The sequence below is a fragment of the Canis lupus genome, chromosome 20, assembly GCF_003254725.2.
Source record: "Canis lupus dingo isolate Sandy chromosome 20, ASM325472v2, whole genome shotgun sequence".
In the NCBI taxonomy this organism is placed as follows: Eukaryota; Metazoa; Chordata; class Mammalia; order Carnivora; family Canidae; genus Canis; species Canis lupus.
In genome coordinates this window covers 7,540,936-7,562,395 of record NC_064262.1, presented here as the reverse complement: position 1 = coordinate 7,562,395, position 21,460 = coordinate 7,540,936, and the positions used below count along the sequence as shown (strand labels likewise).

The 21,460-nt window shown below is 49.5% G+C and overlaps 1 protein-coding gene across 2 annotated transcripts in view; it reads left to right on the top strand.

Moving 5' to 3' along the window:
* SLC6A1 (solute carrier family 6 member 1) overlaps positions 1 to 21,154 on the top strand; it is a 42,079-nt gene extending 20,925 nt beyond the window's left edge. For both annotated transcript variants that reach the window (XM_025449795.3, XM_025449785.3), the window contains exons 2-16: positions 1,325 to 1,387; positions 2,531 to 2,860; positions 3,406 to 3,537; positions 4,125 to 4,225; positions 5,093 to 5,202; positions 6,805 to 6,937; positions 9,748 to 9,882; positions 10,107 to 10,210; positions 10,497 to 10,621; positions 11,987 to 12,099; positions 12,496 to 12,627; positions 14,479 to 14,581; positions 16,045 to 16,145; positions 16,883 to 17,050; positions 18,757 to 21,154. In XM_025449795.3, the coding sequence (XP_025305580.1) occupies positions 2,623 to 2,860; positions 3,406 to 3,537; positions 4,125 to 4,225; positions 5,093 to 5,202; positions 6,805 to 6,937; positions 9,748 to 9,882; positions 10,107 to 10,210; positions 10,497 to 10,621; positions 11,987 to 12,099; positions 12,496 to 12,627; positions 14,479 to 14,581; positions 16,045 to 16,145; positions 16,883 to 17,050; positions 18,757 to 18,861 (1,800 nt within the window). In that variant the 5' untranslated portion in view covers positions 1,325 to 1,387; positions 2,531 to 2,622 and the 3' untranslated portion in view covers positions 18,862 to 21,154. The remainder of the gene's footprint in view (positions 1 to 1,324; positions 1,388 to 2,530; positions 2,861 to 3,405; positions 3,538 to 4,124; positions 4,226 to 5,092; positions 5,203 to 6,804; positions 6,938 to 9,747; positions 9,883 to 10,106; positions 10,211 to 10,496; positions 10,622 to 11,986; positions 12,100 to 12,495; positions 12,628 to 14,478; positions 14,582 to 16,044; positions 16,146 to 16,882; positions 17,051 to 18,756) is intronic.
* Positions 21,155 to 21,460: the final 306 nt, after the last annotated feature.

Below are 21,460 nucleotides of genomic sequence, written 5' to 3'. Positions count from 1 at the left end.
TTGTTTTATTTTTCCTTCCCTTCCCCTGTGATCCTCTGTTTTATTTCTTAAATTCCACATATGAGTGAGATATAATAGTTTGCCTGTGTCTGATTATTTCGCTTAGCATAAAACCCTTTAGTTCCATCCACATCATTGCAAATGATAAGATTTCACTGTTGATGGCTGAGTAGTATTCCATTGTGTATATACACCACATCTTCTTTATCCATTCATTTGTCCATGGACATCTGGGTTCTCTCCATAGCAACAGTGGATGTTGCTGCTATAAACATTGAGGTGCAGGGGCAAGGGGGTCCATTTTAGCCTCCCCTTTCCTAAGGCTGCTCTCTCTCCTGCATATCCCAAGACTTCCTGGTAGACCAGAAGGTGGGCTACCATCCCTGACAGTGGGAGGTCACCCTACCTGAGTCTGGAGTTCCTTCTGCTGGTGCCATGCCAAGTCAGGAACTAGTTAGGCATCCAAGCCAAGCCTGTTGGTCATGTCTGAAAACAAGAAACAGGATTCACTGTAAGGTTTGGATTCCAAAGGTAATCTGGTTTTCTGTGAACTCTAGGAAGAGACCGTAGTGTTTGGTAATGAGGACTGCATGTGAGGAGCTGGGAGGTGAGTGCACCCCAGTCAAGATCCTCCCCTGTAGGGCAGAGCTGAGGGAGGAGGCCATTGGGCCTGAGCCACACACTGCTTTGGCTCTGCTCTTACATTTCAGAGGCCTCAGACCATTGTTCCACACAGTCCTATTTGCTCTGAAGGTTCCGTAAGTTTATTCTGTGTCATTAATTTAAATTTTTTGTAGAAAACTAGAGATAATTATAAAAATCCAGAAAAGCACAAAAAAGAAAACAAAAGTCACATATAAAGTAATCACTGTGAATGCCTGAGATATATCCTTAGGGTTTTGGAGGTTTTTTTTTTAACGAATAGATTTGGGGGTTCCTACTAAATAGGATCCTACTAAATAAACTATTTTGAGGTCTGCTTTCTGCACATTTGGTCAGGGGATGGAGAAAAATCTCGGCTGCATCTGTTGGCTCCCCAATGGGCTACAGCCCCTCTGTTGATATCTTTTCCTTCTGATAAAATGATGGAATGCCGTCCCGTGTTGCCCTCATGCCCACCCCCCAGCTGTCCTGAGAGGGCAGCGGGCCCCTTCCAGCATGTTCCTAATGCCCTGTGGCTAGCACCACACTGCATGGACTCACACGGTCACCCAGCTGGGGGGCTCTGATGGGCTTCCTGCACCCCTACTGCTCTTGCCCCAGGGCTGCCCATTAGCTACCACTTGCCAGTTCACTGTGGTCCCTCCTCATCTCTCCTTTGTAGGCTTGCACCCAGGGGTTGCAGAGGGAGGTGCTCTGGAGCTGACTGACCCACCAGGACCATCAGGTAACACCCACAACCAAAACAACCATTTGTGGAATTCTCTTTCTAAACCAGTCAGGTGAAAAATACCCATACGACCATTAGAGCTTATTTTTGCCACAATTCTACAAGCCAGATAAGATTACTCCCATTTTATAGATAGAGAAACTAAGGCTAGAACCATCAAGAGCGATATCTAGGGTCACTCAGCTTATAAGGTAGACTAGAGTTTTGAATCCAGGACCGGGTTGGGTCCAAAGTCATACACCATTCTCTGCTCCATGCTGCCCCTGGAACTAAAGAGACAAGAAGAGTGCAGAGTGTAGGTGGAATGTCTTGGGTCAGAGAGGTCATGTAAACCAGTGATCGTTCTTCACTTGAGGGCTGGGACTGGCTCCCAGCATAAGAATCTCCTTTTGCAGAATTTGTTAAATGTATAGATTCAGGACTCATCTTGAGATTCTGATGTGGAACATCTGAGGTGGGACCTGGAACTCTGTATCACTACAGAGCTTCGCAAACAACTTGGAAGCATAGCCAGGCTTGGGGACTGCTGACAAAATAGTCCCAAGTCCCCGCCATTTGCCAGGCACAGGAGCCTTGCTGAATAAGAGAAGAACAACCACCTGATGTCCTATTAGTGTACTCCATTTAGAAGATAGGAAGAGCGGGCTCCAGGGAGGTTAAGCAGTTTTTTCAAAGTCACAAATGTGAAAGAGGACTTTGACCATAATTAGATCTGTGCTCACTTTCACCCACCACCTGTAGCCCAGTCACCTCCGCATTTGGCCCCAGGGTAAGCCCCTCCGTGGCTTACATTCGCGTGGTTTCTATGGCCTCAGGGTTCCTCAAAGACGAGCAACACTTAATATTTCTGTCTGGAAATTTGCTCTCCTTGGTTTCTTCTCAAGGAAGACACATACCAGGGGACATATGACACAGATGCAGATCTGAAGTTGATTTAGGAGCTATCAGGACAGCCCCGCCCGCGCCCCCCCACCCCAATCTGGAAACAAAAGTCACCGTCCTTCCTTCAGGGGAAAGAGGGCTTATGAGAGAGGCTTCTCTACTCCCTAGGTTGTGGGTTATTTTATTTGTGGTATTTTGGGGCAACTCCAGGATTTTGCCATCCTTCCACGCCTGTCACCCCCGCCCCCATTCTCCTAGGGTGACCTTGAGCCGCAAAACTGCTGTCTGCGTGGACTGGGGCCGACATCACACGCCCATCTACCAGGACCTCTGTGTCCAGACTCCGAGACATGGCGACCAATGGCAGCAAGGTGGCCGATGGGCAGATCTCCACGGAGGTCAGCGAGGCCCCCGTGGCCAATGACAAGCCCAAAACTCTGGTGGTCAAGGTGCAGAAGAAGGCGGCAGACCTTCCGGACCGGGACACGTGGAAGGGCCGCTTCGACTTCCTCATGTCCTGTGTGGGCTACGCCATCGGCCTGGGCAACGTCTGGAGATTCCCGTATCTCTGTGGCAAAAACGGTGGTGGTAGGTGCTGGCCTGGCAACCTCCCAGCCGGGTATGGACCCCTTGAAGGGTATCACCCTTGGGCATTTTCTGGGACAAGCTTAGGGGAGGGGGCCCCTTAAAGACCAGGCCCCATTTCCTGTTTTTATTTCTTTACCAAAAGATTGCAAAAAGTTTACCTCTTCATTTTGCAAAGAACGAGGGATGTAGCTTGAGCAGAGGATATTCTTGGGCCTCGTTTTGGCTATGGGTGCTGCTTTTTTTTAAAAGACTTTATTTATTCTTGAGAGACACAGAGAGGGGGCAGAGACACAGGCAGAGGGAGAAGCAGGCTCCCTACAGGGAGCCCGATCTGGGACTCGATCCCGGGACCCCAGGATTACGCCCTGGGCCAAAGGTGGCACTAAACTGCTGAGCCACCCGGGGCTCCCCCTGGATGCTCCTTTTAAGGCAGGGTGTAAGGAAATTGTGGCTGGGGCCCCAGAACGCCCTGGCGTGATGCTTCCTCTGAATGGGGCTTCTCCAAAGCCTTGGGACTATGAGCATCTCTCTTCTCAACCCCACAGGAGCCTTCCTAATCCCCTACTTCCTGACACTCATCTTTGCGGGGGTCCCGCTCTTCCTGCTGGAGTGCTCTCTGGGCCAGTACACATCCATCGGGGGCCTGGGGGTATGGAAGCTGGCCCCTATGTTCAAGGGTAAGTCTGTGGAGTGAGGCCGTCTGGTAGTGCTCCTGCCCACAGAACTGTGGTGAAACCAGGGCCTTCCTGATGCTCCTGGCCACGCTGGAGAGGGACCTGCTTGGTTTACTTCTCAGCAGAGTGGAGCCCTTGCAGGGGCCAGGTGGCAGATGGCAGCCCCGGCTAAAATCTAGGGTGCTGGAGGTGGACAGGAGGGCCCAATCCAGAGACTCCATATGCACATCATCCTGCCCTGTCCTGTGAGCTCATTTCCCCAGCCAGGGCTGGGTACCACTTTCTTTGTTTCCTCGCTCAGTGCCTGACAGACACTCAGATGGATGCATGGAGAACCCTTCTTGCCTGGCAAGCTAAGACCCCTGTCCTATCTACAACCAGCCAGTGCTGGGCCTCAGACCCAAGTCCTCACCTGCCAGATGGGGGTGACCTTAGCCAAGCTGCTCCCTGTCTCTGAGCCTCAGTGCCACCTGTATCCAAGGTCCAGTAAGCTGGTGGGCCTCATGGAAAATGATGAGAATGACGCTCACTGGGATAGTTATTATTATTACTCTAGGAAACAAATATCATGATGCTATGTCTGCTCCCAGGTGTGGGCCTTGCCGCTGCCGTGTTGTCATTCTGGCTGAACATCTACTACATCGTTATCATCTCCTGGGCCATCTACTATCTGTACAATTCCTTCACCACAGTGAGTGGCCCCTTGGACCATCCTCTGCAGAAGGAGCCAGACCCAGAGCCCACCCTGTGTTGGTTGGGACAACCATTCTGCTGGAAGAGCTGTTCCTGGGGAGGGGGGGCATGGTTTGTCTTCAGCAGCCCCTATCTCCCCACAAGTCGTCGTAGCACCATGAACCAAGCATCTGCTCTGGGCCTGTCACTGAGCCTGGTGCTTCGTGTGGGCTGACCCCTAATCCTCCTGACACGCCCTCTTAAGGTGGCTATTGTTAGCTTATTTCATATGGACTCAGACTGCCTGGGTTCAAATCCTAACCCCAGTATATACCAACTGTGCAACTTTGGGGAGGAGACTTACCCTCTCTGAGCCACAGTGCCCATATTTATGAAAGGAAGGTAGAAATAAAACCTGCCTCATAGAGTTGTGAGGATTAAGGAGTAAATATGTGTAAAGGGCTTAGAGCTACCTCACAAAGCAGTGCTGTTAAGTGTTCACTGTTCTCATCAGTGCACAGAGGGCCAAACAGGCAAGATCTCTTACCTGAGGTCATATAGCTGGGAAGTGACATCGGGATGAACACACAAGACCTTATGGTGCAGCTTGGGAAGCTGGCTTTCAGAGTGAAATGATCAAGGTTAAAATTTTAGCTCTGACACTTAGGAGCTGTGTGATGTCGAGCAAGTTGCTGCCCCTCTCTGATCTCCAAAATGGGGATCTCAACATGATCTGCATCTGGGAGCTGATGGGAAGGGGAGGGGAGATAATGGATGGCTTTGAAGAGGCTCAGGGGACCATGAGGACAGATGAAGGGCTCTGGGACCACTGTCGCCATCCCTTGGGGGCTCAACAGGGCTTGTCTGTGCCACTGTGCCTTTGCAGACGCTGCCGTGGAAACAGTGTGACAACCCCTGGAACACAGACCGCTGCTTCTCCAACTACAGCATCGTCAACACCACCAACATGACCAGCGCCGTTGTAGAGTTCTGGGAGTAAGTGTGGGGCCATCAGAGCTGCGGGTCCTGTCAGCCAGGGCCAGCAGGAGACAGAGGTGACGGGAGCTGGTGATGTGCTCAGGGCTAAGGGAGAAACGAGACAGAGTGAGGCCTTTTCCTCCGCCATAGAGAGCTGGGCCCTGGAAAAGGCCACTAGACACAAGCTCGAGAAAATGAATTCCTGCTTCCTCTCTCTTCCTGCCCACTGCTCCTGCCATTGGTCAAACCTGCCAGAAGCCAGAGGGCGAGGGAGCCAGTGATGGCTACATCACTAGCCTCCTGGGGTGTAGAGCAGGCCGGACAAGGGTGGAGAGTGTGCTGCTGGAGGGGAGTAACCAGCACAGGCCAACGAAATCCCAGTTCATCCTGAAAACCAGTCCAGTCTACTTAGAAACCCAGAGTTGTTTGCCATACAGGCACACGCTTGCGTGCACGCTCGCACACACACACACACACACACACAGTTCATATTGAGGCCATGCTTATTGTATCTTCAGGAGAGCACATCCTAGATGGTGTGTTGGGGTATTGCTTTTACAAAAAGGAGGTCTTGGGATCCAAATCTCTTTGGCGTGAAGGAAGCATCTGTGGCTGGCAGCTTGAAAGGGCCTGGGAGCGCCCTGGAAGGTTCCACTGCACCTTGCATGGGCTGCCAAGAGGAGCTGTGCTCAGGAGGTGTCAGAACACGTGATGAGAGTCTCTTTGTGCAGAAATGTCCTTGGCTTAGGCTGTCTCCTTACAAATAAAAATCAGATTCTTCTCCGGCTGCTTCTTCTTTCCAGCATCTGCCACACACATTCAGGATTGCACTGAACCATTTATTCAGTAAATATTTCTTGAGCCCTACTATGTGCAGTCTGGTTAGAGAAAAAGCAAACATAAACAAACAGGCAGTGGAAATGCCAGAAAATCAGTGCTAAGGGGAGGGGATGCACTGGAGGCCATAGGAATCCCAAGTTCGTACCTAGACAAGCCCAGGTGAGGAGTGACATCTATGGTGAAAACCACATTAGGAGAGAAAACCACAGGTGTTGGCAGGAGGAAGAGAATGTGAATGAAGGCTTGGAGGCAGGTGAGAGCAAGCCAGGCACAGGTGAGGGCATGGGAGTCATCCAGCCTGATGAGTGCTTGAGGGGCTTCGGGGAGAGCTGAGACTGGACAGAGAAGCAGGGCCAGCTCAGAGGGCCTTGCAAGGTCAGCCTGGGGAGGTTGGGCTTCATTCTGAGGACAGTAGGGAGCTATTCACTGCAGGGTTTTAAGCGGGAGGGTGACATGATCAGACATATAATTTAGAAGGGTCCCTGAGGCTGGAGTGGGAATAGAGCAAAAGTCACAGTGAGGGTCCTGTTAGGACAGCAGCCAAACAGGTGAGCAATAATCATGGCCAAAATAAGGCATCGGCAGGCCCCTTGAGCAACTAGTGCTTTCTATGGGTTAGTATAATGGATCCTGCATTCTCCAGCCCACTCCTGGGTGTCAATGATCACAGATGTCAGTGCCATCACAGTGGAGGATCTTTCATCCCCGGGGCACCCCCCCAGGTCACCCCAGCTCCCACCAGCCCCACATGACTTTCTGCTCCCTCCACTGTCCCACCAGGCGAAACATGCATCAGATGACAGACGGGCTGGATAAACCAGGTCAGATCCGCTGGCCTCTGGCCATCACCCTGGCCATCGCCTGGATCCTTGTGTATTTCTGTATCTGGAAGGGTGTTGGCTGGACTGGAAAGGTAAGGCATGTGCAGAGTGGGGAACAGAAGGGATGCATCTACAAGGGGATTTCTGTCCTAGACAAGGAGTCTGTGCTTCCAGGAACCCCACTGAACCTGGAGTGCAGAAGGTCCCTATATCTCTCTCTGCCTTGATTTTCTTTCCTGTAAAATGGAATTAATAACATCACCTACCTTCTGGGCAGTTGTGAGGATGAACTATGATAATGTAAGTCAGTTACACACAGCCATCACAAAACAGATGGTTAACTTTGCTCAAGGACCATTGAACAAACAGTCCCTGAGCATCTCTGCTGTCCACGCCATCTTGTTCTGGAGAGATCCAGAGATGAATATTCCACATCCCAGCCTTGGAGGAGGAACACAGATGGATCAATGAATGGATAAATACCCAGGCTCTGTACTGAAACATTCCTGAGTTCAGATCCCACCTTGGCTGTGTACTTGGCTAGGTGACCTCAGGCAGATCACTTCACCTCTCTGGAACTCAGTTTCCTCCTCTGAAAAATGGGGCTTGTCTGTTGGCTTGTTAGGAGAATCAAATGGGATGGTGATTTTGCAAAATACTTGGCAACTAGCAGGAAGAATTGTACTTGTTTTTGTTTTTATTATCAGCAAGGGTAGAGCCAGATCAAGCTGGGGGATCTAGCCTGGGGACATCTGGGGAGCTTGCCAGTCACTTTAGAGGGAAGGGAACTGGCCTCACTCCCACCCCTTACCCCTTAAAGCCCCACCTCAGGGGTCCAGGGACAGAGGATTGCCCAGCCTCTCACTGGACCCTGGCCTGAAGGAAACTTAGAGGAAACCTCTGTGAGTTCTTACAGCAAAGCAAGTAAGGGAGAGAAGGGATTGAACAAAATTATGCTGGAGGAGGGAGGTCCAGGCTATCCAAGCTGATGTGAGCAAAACAGAACTTTAAGGAGGTCCATACTTGGGCATGAGTACAGTACGCTGATGAAAAACTGCCCAATTCCAGTCTGGTGGGACCTTTGGACCTACCAGGTTCTCAGATCCAAAGCCGGTGTCAAAACCTCTCCGATGTATCCCTACATTAGGCAGGCAGCAGGAGGGCACAGGTGTCTCCCCGCCCAACTTTAAGAAGTAGAAGAACATAGGGCCTAAGGGCTCCAGAAGAGATAGAGGTAAGCTTGAATCTCAGTCTCCTGATACCTAGCTATTTGTGCTTGGGCAAGTCATTTTCCCTCTCTGTGCCTCAGTCTCATCTGTTAAGTAGCTACAATAATAGTACCTTACAGGGTTGTCATAAAGACTGAGGAGAATAATCTATGTAGAGTGTGTAGCATATGCCTAGCACCTAGCAGGCAGACAATACATGGTATCAATTATCTTTTGAGGGAGTCATCCAAGTCATCAGTAAACATTTATTGAACAGCTTCTGTGTACCTAGCCCCATGCTAAATGTGGAAGACAAATTCAAGTGCAAGACCTAGGCAATATATATTAAGTATATTGTATTTCCTATATAACTAATCTTTTCTGAGTAGGCAAGTTGATTGTACCCATTTTCCAGACAGAAAAAAAGCAAGCCTCAGAGAGAATAAAAAATTGACTCAATGTCAAACAGCTTATAGGTGCCACAGATGGCTTTGAATTCATTTTTCCTAATTCTAAGTATGGTAGCTTTTCCAGTGGATCATGGCTGCCTTTCCTAACTCTGGAGATTCTCAGATCCATTCAGGGAAATGAAATTAACCTGGAGAACAATTCATGCTGATCAGAAAATAGGGTCACATCAGACTGTGAGATAGAAGGGTTGCTGAGCTTGAAAATTGCTCATTCACAACAGTGGGCAAAGAAATGTCATTTCAGAAAATGACATCAGTCTTTTGATTATCAATTTGGCAGAAAAAAAAACATTTTAATGATTATACTCAGTGCTGGCACCTTTGTGGGGAAGGTGTGCTCTGAAATGCTGGACAAAGTTCTGTTTCTGGAAGATAATTGGGCAGTGTGGCTCACAAGCCATTGAGAAATTTATCCCTTTTTTAAGTCAGTAATTCTACTTCTAGAAAATTTTCTCAAGAATGGTATAATAATTTTGTAGACAAAGTTTTATACACAGAGATATCCAATGTAGTGTTAGTGAGATTCACATGAAGGGATAACAGTAGGGACAATTTTAAAGAGGACGATAGAAACTCCTGAGGGACTATTTTACATGATTAAAAATCACATTGTTATGAGACAGTAAGACAATGTTTAGTAAGCAGAAATAAGGTATGCACTGTTTTCTAATTTTAAATATGTTAAAACAAAAGGCAAGCGCATAATTGGAGCATCACTTTGTAAGAAAATATGATAGCAATAGATACACAGCAAAAGTCTCAAAAGAGGAACATTAAAATGTTAACATCTGTGCATTGATATATTAGGCATTTATTTAGTGTATCTTATAAACCATGGACTGTTCTGGGCACGGGAAAACAAGTGAAGGAGACAAGCCCTCTCCTTCACCTAACTTAAATTCTAGGGGCTGTTGAAGGGAATTTTAATTGTGTGTGTGTGTAACTTGAAAATTTTCCTGATACCATGTTTTACTTGAACAGTTTAGACAAAAGTAAAAAAAAATAAAGGAGGGGTAGGGAATGGAAAAACCAGGTGCTGAGCTGGTTGGTTCAGACTCCAAGGAGAGGCTTCAGAAAAGTGGACAGTTAGGAATCCAGGAAGGCTTCCTGGACGAAGACAAACTGGAAGGCCCAGGGCCACAAAAGATATGGATGTAAGTGAAATGGAGAGGAGGGAAAGAATGGGTGCGCTGGAGGGGACATCGTTGCCAACTTTCCTCCCAGGTGGTTTACTTCTCCGCCACCTATCCGTACATCATGCTGATCATCCTGTTCTTCCGTGGAGTTACGCTGCCTGGGGCCAAGGAGGGCATCCTCTTCTACATCACACCCAACTTCCGCAAGCTGTCCGACTCTGAGGTGAGTGACCTTCCCAGGTTCCCCAGCCCCCACTGGCTGAGTTAAGGGCACACCTGAGTCCTGAGCCACCACTTACCAGCTGTAGGAGAAGTCACGCTATGCCTCTAACCTCATATGTAAACTGAAGGGGTTGCCAGGTACAGCTGGTTTCCACCTGCAAGAGGCCATGGGGCGCTGTGGCTATGATTATAATTTTGACTGTTTTTTGTTCATTCTTCCTCCAGGTGTGGCTGGATGCAGCAACCCAGATCTTCTTCTCCTATGGACTGGGCCTGGGATCCCTGATCGCTCTTGGGAGCTATAACTCTTTCCACAACAATGTCTACAGGTGAGAGAGCCCAGGAGTCCCTTCCTTTCTGGCCACACCCCCTGTAGGCCCGCCCCCGTGGCCTTTCTCCACTTTCAACTCCATTCCTGTCTAAGCCGCTGCCTGTGGCCACTCCTTCCGGGTTCCAGTCCCTCCCTGGGGTGGGGTGGGGCACCTGCCCTGCAGCCCTGCTCCCAGGCACCCCCTCCTGCCCCCGCCCCTTGGCCCCTTGTCCTTCCCCCCCGCGCACGGGTTCCTAGCTCCCCTGCTTGCCAGCCCCCCCCACGGCCACCTTTCCTCTCTGCAGGGACTCCATCATCGTCTGCTGTATCAACTCGTGCACCAGCATGTTCGCAGGATTTGTCATCTTCTCCATCGTGGGCTTCATGGCCCATGTCACCAAGAGGTCCATTGCTGATGTGGCCGCGTCAGGTCAGCGCCACACATTGGAGGGCCGGGGCTCCTGGGGTGGGAGGCGCCGACACCGGGCCTCTTTGGTCATCACCACCGTGGGCAGCGGCAGCGGGAGCCAGAGGACGAGCACGCAGAGGGAAGAGCCAGTAGGAAGGCCTAGAGTCAGGGATGAGTGCGGTGGGCTGGCTCCCTGGCACGGAGCATCACTATGTGCCAGGCTGAGCAGGGAGCGTTTCACATGGGCCATGTCCCTGAAACCTTCCCACGCGATGGAGTCCGTGCTTTTTTATTCCATTTACTGAGTGAGGAAACTGAGGCTCTTGGACCACATTCAGCAAACTAGAAAGCTGTAGAACTGGAGTTGAGCACGGACCTGGCTGACCAAAGAAAGCCCGGGCTCTTAATCGCCTGACCATACTGGCATTTCGACACAGTCCTGCCTTTTGCGGGGGGAAGACCCGACTCTCAACCCTGGGATAGAAACCTTGTTCCCACTCAGACATGCTCACCGCCACGACTGAGAGTCCCTAAATCTTTGCTTCTGTCTCACTTCCAAATGTGTTCCCACCAAGCAGGCTGTGCCCACTCGTGGTCATCGGTGCTGCAGGGTCCGAGGAGAACCCCAGCAACCCCTGCCTGCCTGCTTAGCCAAGAAAGCAGTGGGCATGAGGCACCCACTGCATGCACAGCAGAGTCCCTGAGGCTTGGGGAGGCAACAGGACTTGTCCCTCTGCCATCCTGGAGAACTGAGCTGGTCATGTAGAAAGGAACTTTCTCCTACTGTTGTCCTCATCTTCTCTCCAAGGGCCAGCTCTTTCCTCTGGAATTCCCCAACCACCCCCTTTCCTAAGCCAGACCCAGGGAGGTTATGATTTCTTTTCTTCTCCTTCCAGGGTTTCCCCTGATCTCTTGACTAACCCCCACCCAGACACTCAAACACCATATGTCCCATACTGACCTCTTTAAGCCGCCTCCTTCTCTGGGCTCCCCACTGTGCCAAAGGGCGCCATCATCCCATACCCAGGCCAGCCCCGGCATCATCCTGGATGCTTCCTTCACCTTCACTCTGCAAACCAACTAATACCTGCCCATTCCACCTGCTAGGTGTCTCTCCGTCTGGCCCCCTCTCTGCCCCTGTACAGTCCCCACCACCAGCCAAGCCACCACAGTCCCTCATTTCATCTCAGTGGCACCCTGGCCTCTGGACCTGACCCTACTGCCCCACCCCCCACATACACTGTATTCTCAGTGAAAGAGGAGCTTATAGTATTCACCCAAAAGGTTACCCCAAAGATAAAGCTGAGAAAGTGGGCGGTGTGCTGGGTATGCTGTGAATGCTCAGTACCTTTTATTTTCTTTTTCCTTTTTGTCCTCTCTCCATAGGCCCTGGATTGGCATTCCTGGCATACCCGGAGGCAGTGACCCAGCTGCCCATCTCTCCCCTCTGGGCCATCCTCTTCTTCTCGATGCTGCTGATGCTGGGCATTGACAGCCAGGTGAGGACACCCTCCCTGGCACTTCGAGGAGCCCCCATCCAGCATTGTCAGTCTGGGAAGAAAGCAGAAAGACGAGGCCATTGTCCATTGTCTTAGGCCCCCAGGAAGATAGCCAAGAGTTTCAGACCTCTAGACTGTTCCACCATGTGAGACTTCAGGGTGGATCAGCTCAGCCACCTTCCCCATTTTCCAGATGGTAAAACTGATGTCCAGAGGGGAGGGACTCTACCGAGGTCACAAAGAGGCAAAGGTGGAATCAGGCCTGGATCCCGGGGCTTCTCTGGCTCCGTTGTCCCAACAACGCCAGACCCCTTCCATCTTGTCCCAGAGAGTCAGGTTCTGGGTGGCTTGGGGCTGGGGTCTGCCGCACATGGCTGACCTTTGTCCACCTTGAAGTTCTGCACCGTGGAGGGCTTCATCACCGCTCTGGTGGATGAGTATCCCAGGCTCCTCCGCAACCGCAGGGAGCTCTTCATTGCTGCTGTCTGCATCGTCTCCTACCTGATTGGCCTCTCTAACATCACCCAGGTGAGTTCACTGGGCACCTGGCACGCCTCTAGTGCCATCTGCCCCAGGCCCACTTCCAGGTCCCCTCCACCCTAGCCTCACGCCATCCTACCCTTTGTTCATCAAGCACCATTTCTGTGCCAAGCCCAGCATACACAGTAGTGAGTCAGATAGGGACCCTGCCTTCAGGGTGCAAGGGTGGGAGACACGACATTGAACTAGAAGTGCTAAGACACAGCTGGAGAATACAGCCTGAGGCACCCAGAACTGCTTCCTGGAGGAGGGGATATGGGGACTGATTTTTTAAAAATGGACAAAAATTAGAGAGGGATGCTTGGGTGGCTGTTGGTTAAGCATCTGCCTTTGCTCAGGTCATGATCCCGGGGTCCTGGAATGGAGACCTATGTCCTTAGGTGCCCTGCTCAGCCGGGAGTCTACTACTCCCTCTCCCTCTGCTCCTCCTGCTGCTTGTGTGCTCTCTCATAAACAAACAAACAAACAAACAAAATCTTTATAAGAAAAAATTAGAGAGTCAAGCTGGAATTAGGCCTTTGACATCGACACTGCCCCTTCTTCTTGCTCCCACTTTTCTTTTTCTATTGATATTAATAAGCAGTTGTCTCTGCACTCAAGGCCGTCCTGGTCTGGTCAGAAGGCATACACATACCTGATGCATTGTACAATAAATGTAAATGATCCTATAGCCATGAGCTCAGCCCTGTGAGTTTGCTTTATGATTCACAGAACTACCTCTGGATTCAAATACAGTTCATTCCCAGAACGAATTATTCCTCCATTATTGTTACTCACCATGGGCCTGTCATGACACTGGAGATTTAGTAGTTAACGTGACAGATGTAATATCTGCTCTCTTACAGCTTATGCTTTGGTGGACAAGACTGACATACAAATTAGATAATTTCAGAGAGTGTTCAGTGCCATGAAGAAAAGAGGGCAGTGGGACAGGGAATGACCAGTGAGGGTAGGAGGGATGCTACTTCAGAGTAGTCAGGAGAGGGCCCCCTGAGGAAATGGCAGTTGGGCTAAGACTGAAATGATGAGGAAGAGACAACCAAGGGAAGATGGAGCTAGGGGAAGAAAACATAGCAGGTGCAAAGGCCCTGAGGTATGCATGAGCTTGGTAAGTTTGAGGGGCAGAGGGAATGAGGGGATCGCTAGAGGGTACAGAAGCAGACCGTGCAGGAATGTACAGATCAAAGCCATTTGGATTTTCTTTTGTATTCTATTCTATTCTATTCTATTCTATTCTATTGTCTCAACTTCTTTTTTTTTTTTTTTGTCTCAACTTCTTGATGTGTTATATTTATGTTCTTTGCAAACCATGGAAGGTTTTTTTTTTTTTTTAATTTTTATTTATTCATGATAGGCACACAGTGAGAGAGAGAGAGGCAGAGACACAGGCAGAGGGAGAAGCAGGCTCCATGCACCGGGAGCCTGACGTGGGATTTGATCCCGGATCTCCAGGATCGCGCCCTGGGCCAAAGGCAGGCGCCAAACCGCTGCGCCACCCAGGGATCCCATGGAAGGTTTTAAGCAGGGGAAAAACATAACTGATTTAACTTTGTGGAGAGATGGCTCTGATGACTAGTTCTTCTGTGAGTCTTCCAGCATTCCCAAAAATGAGGCATTCCTCTTCCTTAGACATTTTTCCCCCATTCCCAGGGAGTCGACGATCACACCCCCTCATAGTTACTAGGCCCTCAGTGCTTCTTTTAGTCTTCCCTCAAGCCTCCTCACTGCAGTGTTGTCTCACACCTACCTCGCCAGACTGCGAAGCCCACATTGGCTAGGAACTGAGTGCCCTGGGCCCTGGTGGAAAGTGGACCCCTCTCACTGCTTTTCCTCTCTTAGGGGGGCATCTATGTCTTCAAACTGTTTGATTACTATTCTGCTAGTGGCATGAGCCTGCTGTTCCTCGTGTTCTTCGAATGTGTCTCCATTTCCTGGTTTTACGGTGAGTGTCAACCCTCCTTCCACCTTCCCTCCCTGCCTCCCTCCCTCCCTCATTCATTCATTCATTCCTTTCTTCAAGCATCATTCGAGATATACAGCGTGAAAACCAAGCCCTTTCTGTACATTGGTTGACAACTGATGCTTAAACAACCCTGTTGGGAACAGTACAGCCTACTTGTTCTGTGTATAAATACAGTAGAGCATTTTTCCATTACTCTTTTCACTACAAGACAGTACTGCAAATGTATTTTCTCTTCCTTAAGATTTTCCTAATAACACTTCTTTTCTCTAGCTTACTTTATTCTAAGAACACAGTACATAATACAGAGAACATACGAAATATGTATTGATCAATTGTTTGTTATTGGTCAGGCTTCCAGTCAACAGTAGGCTACTGGTGCTTAAGTTTTTGGGGAGTCAGAAACTACATGAGGATTTTCGACTGCATGGTGGGGTCAGCACCCCTAACTGCCACATTGTTCAAGGGTCGGCTGTATTCGGTCCTCACAACAATCTGATGAAGTTAGCAGAGGGGGTCCCGTGTTCAGGAGACACCGTAAGACAGGCTAAATAAATTCACTTAAAATGGGAGCCAAAATTTCTTCATAGATTGGGATAAGAGGGATTTTTATCTAGAAAAGCGAGACCAAAAGTACAAAAGAAAAAGTTCTAAAGTTAAATAGTTAACAAAAGTGGGGCCATGATTAAAGCATGCACTCCCTTAGAACAAAGAATGGAGGAAACGATGATTTTATTTGTTTACCTTGTGGACTGAGGTTCCAGACCCTGCTGCATGATGGTCAAAAGATCCTTCCCTGCACTTTGATTATCACAGCAAGGCATTGTGTTCGAAATGTTTTTCTGGGTCCCTCTTAATCCTTGATATTCACTGTACTTTCTTCACCACCTGCCCCTCCTTGTCATCCCCACCACTTCGCTCTCAACTGGCTTAATGCTGTGAGATTCTCGCTGGTCGGGGGCTTTGTTCAGAATCCGAGGGATGTCGGATGTCAGTCTGGGAACTTCAAAACACCTGTGGCATTCTGCAAGATTTGTGGTTCTTTGCAGGCCATCAGCAGTCGCTTATAGCATCAGATCAGCAGGGCTTTGAAGGAATGGCCTTGTCCACAGGGCTTTGAAGGAATGCCAGGCTACCTGTTGGGTGGGAGGGACTTTGAGAGAGGTGAGGACATGCTTTATAAGCATATCCCTTTGTTGGTGGACATTTTCACATGTAGGTGCCTGGCTTTCTTCCTGACATAATCCACCTGCTGGGGGTTATTGAATGATTAGATAGGGAGGCCCCCCCTAGAGTGTTAGCCCTATGTTACAAAGAGGCTCAAGCTCCTAGAGGTCAGGCGACTTGCCTATGGTCATTACTCTAAGAAAGTGGCAGACTGAGACTTTGAGCCTGCAGTCCCCACAACTCATTCATACCTCCTGCTCTCACTCCGAATGTCACAGGTGTCAACCGATTCTATGACAACATCCAAGAGATGGTTGGCTCCAGGCCCTGCATCTGGTGGAAACTCTGCTGGTCTTTCTTCACCCCAATCATTGTAGCGGTAAGGACAAGTCTTGACCAGCCCCATTAGGATGAGACCAGACCAGGCCCTGGGGCGACTCAGGTCCAAAGAGAAATTTCTGGAAGCAGAGGCACCTATTTCCTAAAAATACTACTACATCCCATTTGCTGAGCCTCTACTTTGTGCCCTATACAGCACCAGACACATTACATAGTCCTCGCAAACCTCAGCAAAATAGGCATTCTTGCCTTCACTTTGCTGCTGAGGGACCCGGGTTCACCCTGCCAGCATCACCCGGCTAGTTGGTGCTGCATTCAAACCAGGCAGGCCTGATTCTGAAGCCCCAGCCATGGGCTCAGGAAGGCTTCTCATCCTCAGCATCCTTTATTCCCTCACGCAGGAGGAAGCTGAGGCCTAAGCAGCCCTGGGGTGGCCGCCCCAGGTCCTTGGGGTGGGGGCTAGACCACTGGATTGGTCGTGTCCTGCACTCTGGCTTGCCAAGCTGATTAACTTGGAGGAACGGATGCCTTTTGCTACTGATCCTCCCCGGGGGGGGGGGGGGGGGGGGTCCCTTTCTCTATCCTGTACAGAGATGTCTTATGTAGGAGCAGTGGCCTTCGGTGCAGGATTCCCACATGCTGGGCCCTTGTGAGGGTCTGCCTCATGGCAAGGGAGGTGGTCAGTGGATCTCTCAGCTTCAGGGTCTGGGAAGGGGCCTTGGTTGTCCAATCTGGGTGACTAACTGTGTCCCATTCCCTCTCCTCCACCATCCGCAGGGTGTGTTCATTTTCAGTGCTGTGCAGATGACTCCTCTCACCATGGGAAACTACGTTTTCCCCAAGTGGGGCCAGGGTGTGGGCTGGCTCATGGCTCTGTCTTCCATGGTCCTCATCCCTGGGTACATGGCCTACATGTTCCTTACCTTAAAGGGCTCCCTGAAGCAGGTAAGTCCCTTCTTCACCCTTCAGATTGCTAGTCCCTTTCCCCTACCCTTGTGGAGATCACAGTCTAGTTAGGAAACAGACAACTCCATTTCCAATGATAGCAGAATGTTGGAAGTGCCAACATGTGCCAATCATACTGGGGAGATGGGCAAGCCCCGCCTGGATTGAGGAGGGTTAAAGACGGCTTCTTAAAAGAGGGGATAGCTAAGAAGAGGCCTAAGGATGAGTCAGAGTTAAGAGTAGAAGCAGAAAGAATGTTCCAAGAAAGGTGGATGGGAAGCATGCGCAAAGGCCCGGGGATATAAACAGCATTTGGCGAACTGAAGGGAGATCATTGTGGCTGGAGGGTAGAATGGAGAAGGATGCAGAGGGGGTGATAAGAGAAGAGGTTGGGGATGTAAGAAAGGCCAGATCATGAAAGGCTTTCAAAATTAAGACAAGAACTTTGGACTTTATCTTGAGGGTAATGGAACGCCTCAAGAGTTTGAAGCAGGCGAAGGGTGGGGTCAGTTGTACTGCGGACTTACTCTAGATCTCTTTTGTGAGCTTTATAAAGACAAAATGTGGTCTTACCCTCAAGGAGATGTGCCTGCTAGCACATTCTAGGTCCACACTAGCTCTTTGTTAAGTTATATCAAATTCTCAAGTGAAACAAGGCAGTGCTGGAGGTACCCAGGTGCTAGAGACATTGATGGATTAAGGTAAGCTGAGAAGATTTCCCTGAGGAGGGGTGAATAATCAGATACAGAGGGCCACGGCTGGGAGGCCCCGGGATCAATGGTTCTCAACCTTATTTCTACTAAGATGGACCTTCCAGACTAATCAGAACCAGAAGAGGGAGCTCTGTGGTCTGTGGTCTAAGGAAGACAGTGTAAGGGAGGCTCTTGGACCAGCCTCCTCCTTTTACAGAGAAACTGAGGTCAAGCGAGAAATCACTTCCCTACCCCTTATAGTAAGTTATTAGGAGAGCGGAGGCTTGCAGCCCTTTCTTCAAATCCAGGCCCAATGCTTTCATTTTCCACAACCCTGGAGCTGTGAAAGGCAGTCAGGTCTTGGAGTGAGAGAGAGGCAAACGCAGTGCATTTGACGAGGGGTACACAGCCTGTGCAAAGGCCCAGGAGTGGGCACATCTGAAGACACGGTGCATTATCTGAAGTGACAGGATTTCAGGGAGTATGTGTAGAGAAGGTAGTGGGAGATTCATCCATTCAGGAAATCTGTATTGAACACCTACTGTGTGCCAGACAGTGTTGTCAGTGCTAGAGACACAGCTGTGAGAAAAAATAGGCAAAAATCCCACCCTCATGGGGCTTACATTCTAGTAGAGGAAGACCAGCAATAGCAAACTAAAAACATGTTAGATAGGAATGACTATGGAGACAGAGTAGAAAGGGAGTGCTGAGTGAGGCCCTGCTGGGAAGGTAACATGGAGCCAAGACCTAGGAGGTAGAGATCGAACTGTGTCATGATCTGAAAGGAAGGATGGATCAGACACAGGGCACAGTAAGTGCAAAGGCCCTGGGCAGGTATGTGTTTGGCATGTGAGGAGCAGCGAGGAGGCCAGAGAGTACAGAGGATGTGGGGACGAGGCCAGAGTCTGGGTGCGTTTTGAAGGCAGAGCAGGCCTTCCTGACTTGAAAAGAGGGTGGGGGAACGGAGAGGCCAGTCTTCCTCCTCTCAGCCCAAATTCTCCCTGGTGCCCACAGCGCATCCAGGTCATGATCCAGCCCAGCGAAGACATCGTTCGCCCAGAGAACGGTCCGGAGCAGCCCCAGGCCAGTGGCTCAGCCAGCAAAGAGGCCTACATCTAGGGGTGTCTGGCGGCTTGCCGACCCGACACTCACCCCCCAACCTGGCTGAACATGACCACCACTTGATGTCTGAAGATACCGTCGATCTCAACCTACCTCGAGTGGCGAGTCCAGACACCATCACCATGCAAAGAAAGGGGAGGTGGGGGACAGTCACACCCCCGGTGGGCCCCGCCGTGGGCAAAGATACCCGATGGCTCCAGCACCTGCAGGCTGGTGACCTTTTGAATCCGGGCCCCATAAGCATCAAGCAATCAGCCTTCGTGACTGTGCAGTAGATCATTTTTATCCTGCCAGCGAGTGTGGTGCAGTGAGGCTCACACACTCGGGGCTTTTAGTCATATTCCTGACTGTTCTCTTACTGCCGAAACCCATGACTCTTACTCTCGGACTTTGCCGGAGTTTGGTTCCGTCGGAACGCTGCTCTGTACACACGCAAAGGGCATTTTGTATAATGGGGATTTCCAGGGAGAGCTCACCCTTCAGTAGCAGGGAGCCAGCGGAGCTCTTACTTTCATTTTTTTGTTTATCCTTCCCGAGGCAGCTTGACAAAAGCACCCCCAAGGACCTCCATCAGTGTCCCCCCACCCCAAGCTGCCAGCTGAGCTGTGTCTCCAGCAATCTGCAGAGCATCCTCCCCGCCCCCTCCTAGCCAGGCCATGCTGACTGCACCTGGCCCAAGAGCGATCATTCCAGACGGCCCAGCTCCCTCACTCCGTCCTTGGAAAACTGCCACAAGCACAATTGATTTTTTTTTTATTGCCATTCTGGGGGACCTAAGATTCCGCTGGGGAAATTCCCTAATCAGAAGCCCCAGTTTTTCTTAGGCTTGCCCCGTTTCGTGGAGCACAAATCAGGTGCGGAGGAAATCAAGGTGAAGGTTTCTCTGTCCTTGAGTCAAAATGGATGCAGTTATCTTTCCAGCTCCCCCTTCAGCTGTGTCCTCACTGCCGCCCCAGTCAAAAATGCTGCCTTCTTCGTTCATATTCCTCAGCGGGAATCCCCTCACTGCCACTGAATCTCCCCAGCTACTAACTGAGGAGCTAGTGTTAATCCAGACCACCCCCACGCCCCCACCCCTCAAAGTGCTTCCAAGATTAAACTGCTTCATTGAGAGGTAGTATTTGTTTCTTTCCGGAACTGGGCTCCGTGGTGGTGGTGGTGGTGGTGGTGGTGGTGGCGGCGGCGGCGGCGGCACATCAGGCAAAGACAGTTTCTTGCAAGCTCCAGTGACTCAGCGTTTCTCATTTGCCAGGAAGATGGGTTCCCATGTAGCAAATCGTATGTTGTGTCCCGTAGCTCCTTAGCTAGTTAGCTCACAAACTGTGTTTTACAACTAATCCTTAATAATTATGGTAAATAACTGTAACTGTGGGTTTTTTAATCTCTTGTCATTCTCATCCGACAGTGACCAGCATACCCGTTCTTGCAATAAGGTATTACCCTCAGAATATTAAGCACATTCTTGTAGAGAAACAAAAAGTACATGTACACATATAAAGGCACACACATATACATTCATCCTCCCGTGTGGTATATAGGGTCTTATCTGGTATCGTTTAGGAAATCTCAAACCTTTTCCTGAGGTCATCTGTAAAATAGTCTCATTGCTAAGGCATCCCAAATGCCAACTGGTGAATCCATGATCAAAATGCATATGTGTTGTTAAATTATAGGGTTTAGAATGAAAGGAACCCTTCACTGTGTCTCATGGTCCCACCCCCCCATCCTGTGTGAATTCCTTTAGATTAAGGGCAGGAAAACTTCTGACTTTCTCTTTGTTCTTCAATGTGAAACTAAGGCCGAGTCTTTCTAAGACAAATACAGTGTACTTAATGTTTGTATGCAAATCTAATTGAGATGTTTGGCAAGAAATCCCCTAACTGATTTCCATCCAAACCTACTTATAGAGCACAATATTACGTGTCGTACAATTCCAGTGAGAACTGTGAATATGTGTACCTTTTTTTAGTATTTGCCCTGGGGGAAAAGATATTGTATTATCATATATGCTTTTTTTGCAATAAGGGTTTATTCTCAGAACACCAAGTAAATCTATCTCTATATAAAAAAATATATGTAATATATACATATTCAAACTATATACAGAGCCTGTTTTAAAAAAATTACAGTATTATTTAGAAAAATTATCTGTTCTATGGACCAAATGTAAAATATTTATAAATGAAGATGCATTTTAAATGTCTATAAATGGTGTCATAACTAGAGCACGGGCGTTATGTACGTTTCTAAGAATTTAGAGGAAAAATAATAAAGGTTCTATGATATACAATGTCAGACCTTCAATTCTTTGAGCTGGGGGCACAATAGCTTCTTTCATTGGAACAACACTGCATACACACAGAACCATTTTTTCCCCAAGAGAGAGAGAGATTTGGGCTCAAATACCCAGCAAGAGGGACGCCTGGGTGGCTCAGTGGTTGAGCGTCTGCCTTTGGCTCAGATCATGATCCCAGGGTCCCGGGATCGAGTCCCACATCGGGCTCCCTGCATGGAGCCTGCTTCTCCCTCTGCCTGTGTCTCTGCCTCTCTCTGTGTCTCTCATGAATACATAAATAAAATCTCATAAAAAAAAAAA